This window comes from Sus scrofa, chromosome 7 (genome assembly GCF_054392235.1).
Source record: "Sus scrofa isolate SSC_HxYL_T2T_F1_AM1 chromosome 7, Sscrofa_HxYL_maternal_Yorkshire_Landrace_v2.0, whole genome shotgun sequence".
Classification (NCBI taxonomy): domain Eukaryota; kingdom Metazoa; phylum Chordata; class Mammalia; order Artiodactyla; family Suidae; genus Sus; species Sus scrofa.
The window spans coordinates 21,093,965-21,100,384 of record NC_139389.1 but is presented as its reverse complement, the minus strand read 5'-3'; the positions used below and the strand labels follow the sequence as shown (position 1 = coordinate 21,100,384).

General features: G+C 41.5%; 1 protein-coding gene across 1 annotated transcript; it reads left to right on the top strand.

The window, feature by feature from the left end:
- Positions 1-950: 950 nt before the first annotated feature.
- Positions 951-1,892, top strand: LOC100154537 (olfactory receptor 2M3-like). Its single transcript, XM_001928219.4, has one exon. The coding sequence runs from the start codon at positions 951-953 to the stop codon at positions 1,890-1,892; it is 942 nt and encodes a 313-aa protein (XP_001928254.4).
- The last annotated feature ends 4,528 nt before the right edge of the window (positions 1,893-6,420 follow it).

Here is a 6,420-nt window from a genome sequence, read left to right as displayed (position 1 = left end):
GTGAGAACCAGTGCACTAAATGGATCCTTGCTAAGCATCAGAGGTGATGTTGGGGTGATGTGAAAATCCACCTGTCCTGTGGCAGGCTTGCTATGTGCTCTGCAGGACGGGAGTATTACTGGGTGGTAACTAAGAGAAGGATCATTAGGAGGAACTATGGCATCCACATATGAATTGACCTCTTTGAGTCCTGATTATGTCCAGATTTGTATCTGTCCTCTCCATATGGTCGCTCCTCAATTTCTCATTCCTCTCAAATGTCTCTTTTTGCTCAAAATTTAGTTGAGTTCAGTCATCTTCCTCAAATCTAGTTCAGTCATCTTCCTCAGCACAGGTTTTCTTCTGTTCCTCCTTTTTCCAGTTTTCAGTAATCCTTAATGTAAGTATGTATAAATGTAAATCCTGTTCAGTAGGTAATTAAATAAGTATAGCCATATAGGACTTTGGGATGCACTTTTGTAACAAACAATGACAAGTTCCTAAGCCTGGGAACTTCCATATGACTTGGGTTCAGCCCTAAAAGGACAATGAAAAAAAAAATCCAGTGAAATTCCTTGTGGCCCAGAAGGTTAAATATCCTGCTTTGCTGCATCTGTGGAGCAGGTTGCAGCCATGGTGTGGGGTTTGTGCCTTGCGTGGTGACTACAGCATGTCATGGGATGTGGCCAAAAATAAGTAAATGAAAGGTTATTTCTGCCTTGTAAAGGAAGAAAACTGAAGCACAGAGAAGTAACTGGTCAGAGGACATGCAGGTGGGTAGAGGCAGAGCTTGAGTGTGGTTAATGCCACCTGCCTGCAGAGTCTCTGCTCATCCTGTTCCAGTCCTGACCATATCATGTATGTTGCTTTACCAGAGTAGCACACACAGAGGAGTAGATACTGAGTAAGAGACTACACAAAGAGCTGACATTTATAACTTCTTATGGCTCTAGAGGAAGAAAATATTCATCATGGAATGGGAGAATCAGACGGCTAGCTCTGACTTCATCTTGATGGGGATTTTTAGCCACACGCCCACTCACATCTTTCTCTTCTCTCTGGTGCTGGGCATCTTCACAGTGGCTCTCTTGGCAAACACTGTCATGGTTCTCCTCATCTACCTGGACCGCCGGCTCCACACCCCCATGTACTTCCTCCTCAGCCAACTCTCCCTCATGGACCTCATGCTCATCTGCACCACGGTGCCCAGAATGGCCTGCAACTACCTGTCTGGCAGGAAGTCCATTTCTGTAGCAGGATGTGAAACCCAGATATTCTTCTCTGTGTCCCTCTTTGGAGCTGAGTGCTTCCTTTTGGCTGTCATGGCCTATGACCGCTATGCTGCCATCTGCTACCCTCTTCAGTACCCCAAGCTCATGAACTGGAATGTTTGTGGGCTCCTGGCTGCCTCTTCATGGATCCTTGGGGTCTTTGATGGGATCGTTGATGTAGCTGGTACTCTGTCCTTCTCCTACTGTGGCTCCCGAGAAATACCCCAATTCTTCTGTGATATCACGGCACCCCTACGTCTCTCGTGCACGGATACTTCCACCTTTGAAACCCTCATTTTTATCTGTTGTGTGGTAATGCTCCTCTTCCCTTTGTCACTCATCATCATCTCCTACACACGGGTCATCACAACTGTCATTCGCATGAGTTCTGGGGAGGGTCGGCACAAGGCGTTCACCACCACCTGTAGTTCCCACCTTGTCGTCGTGGGGATGTATTATGGAGCAGCTATGTTCATATATATGAGGCCCACGTCCAATCGGTCCCCAGCCCAGGACAAGATGGTGTCAGCCTTCTACACCATTCTCACTCCCATGCTGAATCCCCTTATATACAGCCTCCGCAACAAGGACGTGGCCAAAGCATTCAGTAAGGTGCTGGGGAAGGAGAAATCTAGAGAATAAGTGGGATAACAGTTATGGGAAATTTCTTCTTTCATAACTGTCTCTCTCTCTCTCTCTGGCACATTCTTTCATTAAAATAAAACCCGTGCAATTAGCGACAAAAGTATAATGACTTCTTAAGGTAAGCATCAGGGTCCATGGACTCTGGATACACATTCAATTAATTGGTGTTCAGTATAATCAATGACGTTCTTGAGACGTGCATAATTAAGTTAATGAACAGATACACTTCTGTTTATGAAACATAATAATAAGTAAAACTGTCTTCAATATTTTTCCTTCCTTTTATTTTTTATTATTCCACGAATTTATTACATTTATAGTTGTACAATGATCATCACAACCCAATTTTATCGCATTTCCATCCCACAACCCCAGCCCATCCCGCCATCCCCCGAACTGTCTCCTTTGGAAACCATAAGTTTTCCGAACGTCTGTGAGTCAGTATCTGTTCTGAAAAAGTTCATTCTGTCCTTTTTTTGGATTCCACATGTCAGTGAAGGCATTTGATGTTGGTGTCTCATTCTATGACTGACTTCCCCTAGCGTGATAATTTCTAGGTCCATCCATGTTGGTAACAATGCCGGTATCTCGTTCCTTTTAATGGCTGAGTAATACTTCATTGTGTATATGTACTGCTTCTTCTTGATCCACTCCTCTGTTGAGGGACATTTAGGTTGTTTCCATGTCTTAGCTACTGAAAAGTGCTGCAATGAACATCGGAGTACATGCGTCTTTGGGAGTCATGGTTTTCTCTGGATAGATGCCCAGGAGTGGGATTGCTGGATCAAATGGCCGTTCTATGTTTAGTTTTCTGAGGACTCTCCATACTGTTTTTCTATAGTGGTTGCACCAATTTACAATCCCACCAACAGTGCCCTAGGGTTCCTTTTTCTCCACACCCTCTCCGACACTTATTGTTTGTAGACTTTGTGATGATGGCCCTTCTGGCTGGTGTAAGGTGGTACCCCATGGCGGTTTTGATTTGCATTTCTCTAATAATGTTGAACATCTTTTCATGTGTTTTTTTGGCCATCTGTATGTCTCCTTTGGGGAATTATCTGTTTAGATCTTCTGCCCATTTTTGGATGGGGTTGTCTGTTTTTTCGGTATGGAGCTGCAGGAGGTGTTTATAAGTTTTGGAGATGAATCCCTTGTCAGTCGATTCATTTGCAAAGGTGTTCTCCCATTCTGTGGGTTGTCTTTTTGTTTTGTTTAGGGTTTCCTTTGCTGTGCAGAAACTTCTAAGTTTCATTAGGTCCCACTTGTTTATATTTGTTTTTACTGTCATTACTCTAAGAGGTGGATCTGAGAAGATGTTGTTGTCATGTATGTCAGAGAGTGTTGGGCCTATGTTTTCCTCTAAGAGCTTTATCATGTCTGGTCTTTTATCTAGGTCTTTAATCCATTTTGAGTTTATTTTTGTGTCTGGTGTTAGGGAGTGTTCCCATTTCCTTCTTGTACATGTGGCTGTCCAGGTTTCCCAGCACCACTTACTGAACAGGCTGTCTTTTCTCCATTGTATATTCTTGCCTCCTTTGTCATAGATGAGTTGGCTGTAGGTGCCTGGGTTGAATTCTGGGCTTTCTATCCTGTTCCACTGATCTCTATTTCTGTCTTTGTCCCAGTTCCATGTGGTTTTGATGACTGTTGCTTTGTAGTTTAGTCTGAAGTCGGGGAGCCTGATTCCTCCAGCTCCATTTTTCTTTTTCAGGATGTCTTTGGCTATTGTGGGTCTTTTGTGCTTCCAAACAAACTTTAAAATATTTTGTTTGAGTTCTGTGACAAATGTCCTTGGTAATTGGATAGGGATTGCATTGAATCTGTAGATTGCCTTGGGTAGTGTAGTCATTTGAGTAATATCGACTCTTCCCATCCAAGAGCATGATATGTCTTTCCATCTATTTGTGTCCTCTTTGAATTCTTTCATCAGTGTCTTATAGTTTTCAGAGTACAGGTCTTTTGTCTCTTTAGGTGGGTTTACGCCTAGGTATTTTATTCTTGTGGATGCGATGGTAAACGGGATTGCTTCCCTGACTTCTCTTTCTGATCTTTCATTGTCAGTATATCGAAATGCCGATGATTTCTGTGTATTAATTTTGTATCCTGCGACTTTGCCAAATTCATGGATGAGCTCTAACGGTTTTCTGGTAGAGTCTTTAGGATTCTCTGGGTATAGTATCATGTCATCTGCAAATAGGGATAGTTTTACTTCTTCCTTTCCAATTTGGATTCCTTTTCTTTCTTTTACTTCTCTGATTGCCGTGGCTAGGATTTCCAGAACTATGTTGAAGAGTAGTGGCGAGAGCAGACAACCTTGTCGTGTTCCTGATCTCAGCGGGAATTCTTTCAGCTTTTCCCCCCTTTGAGAATGATGTTCGCTGTGGGTTTGTCATATAGGGGCTTTATTATGTTGAGGTAGGTTCCCACTATGCCCACTTTCTGAAGGGGTTTTATCAGAAACGGGTGTTGGATTTTGTCAAAGGCTTTTCCCGTGTCTATTGAGAGGATCATATGGGTTTTATTCTTCAGTTTGTTAATGTGATGTATCACACTGATGGATTTGCGGATACTGAAGAACCCTTGCATCCCTGGGATAAATCCCACTTGATCATGATGAACAATCCTTTTAATGTATTGTCGGATGTGGTTTGCTAATATTTTCTTGAGGATTTTTGCATCGATGTTCATCAGTGAAATTGGCCTATAGTTTTGTGTGTGTGTGTGTGTGTGTGTGTGTGTGTGGTATCTTTGTCTGGTTTTGGTATCAGGGTGATGGTGGCCTCATAGAATGAGTTTGGAAGTATCCCTTCCTCTGCAATTTTGTGAAATAGATTCAGAAGGAGAGGTGCTAGCGCTTCTCTAAATGTTTGGTTGAATTCGCCTGTGAAGCTGTCCGGTCCTGGACTTTGGTTTGTTGGAAGTTTTCTAACCGCAGTTTCAATTTCAGTTCTTGTGATTGGTCCATTCCTCTTTTCTATTTCATCTTGGCTTGGTCTTGGAAGATTGTACCTTTCTAAGAATTTGTCCATTTCTTCCAGGTTTTCCGTTGTATGGGCGTATAGTTGCATATAGCCGTCTCTTATGATCCTTTGTATTTCTGTGATGTCCGTTGTTACTTCTCCTTTTTCATTTCTAATTTTATTGATTTGAGGCTTCTCTCTTTTTTTCTTGGTAAGTCTAGCTAAGGGTTTACCAATTTTGTTGATCTTTTCAAAGAATCAGCTTTTTGTTTCATTGATCTTTCCTATGGTTCTCTTCATTTCTCTTTCATTGATTTCTGCTGTGATCTTTATGATTTCTTTCCTTCTACAAACTTTAGGTCTTGTCTGTTCTTCTCTCTGTAGCTGCTTAAGATGTAAAGTAAGCTTGTTTATTTGCTTGTTTCCTTTTCCCTACTTCTAAAACCCGCATTCTTACTGAAGTGCTTATATTATGATTTAGTGTACTGAAATAAATACCACAATTTCCGTTTCCTTTTGTTATTAGTTCTTTTACAATATAGTCTATGATGGTTGTACAACTATAAATGTATAATATTCACTAAGTTTTTTTTTTAGAAAAAGTACAAGAGTTACCAATGTGGCCCAGCAGAAATGAATCCAACTAGGAACCAAGAGGTTTTGGGTTTGATCCCTGACCACCCTCAGTGGGTTAAGGATCTGGTGTTCCCATGAGCTTAGGTGTATGTCGCAGATGCAATTCCATCAGGCATTGCTGTGGCTGTAGTGTAGGCCAGAAGATGTAGCTCTGATTTTACCCCTAGCCTGGGAACTTTCATATGCCTTGGGAGCAACCCTAATAGCAAAAAAATAAAATACATTAAAATGAATTTTAAAACTTAGAAAGAATAACAGTACAGACACACAAAGAAAAATACAGCCTAACAAGATACTCATAGATATTTGTTTACTGACGGGAATTTATCCTATAATAAACATTACTTATTTTGGCAGAGGAAGGATTTTTTCCTTCTGCATAACTTACCTGGTACACTGAGCATGTATATATCTGAAGACTGTCTTTTCGTGGAGCCACTTATTCCAGAGTCTTGGCAGATAATGCAGAGTCATTGCCCTATGGATTTGTCTTCTGGGAGGATATCTTACAAATCCAAGGTTGTGTAATGAAACCTCAGGGCTGTGCTTCCTACCTAGAAGTCACAATTATCAAATCTATACACCTAGTCATGGTGGGAATATTTTCATTCTTCATATCAAAAACAGTACCATTTGAATGAATATAGAATGTTTTCATTCATTTTGCAGAGGTCGTAATAACAGAGTAATGGTATCATTATGACAGAGGCTGCCTACATTTTCATGGGTTTTCCTGATGAACATGGATGGTAACTGAATGAGAAGGGTGATTGGTCTTTGGTGGAAACTGCCGCCCCCTCCCATCCAGAGACAACCTGCATGGTCTTCACAAAAGAATACACTCAGATTCATTAGGAATGATTCAACTTGGCGTGGGTAGCACCATACAAAGTGAGACATTTTTGTGCCCCTAGAAGTCCATGTCTCTG

Bases quoted from the DNA above. Each gene is read 5' to 3' on its own strand.
- LOC100154537 (XM_001928219.4), top strand. From the start codon at position 951: ATGGAATGGGAGAATCAGACGGCTAGCTCTGACTTCATCTTGATGGGG.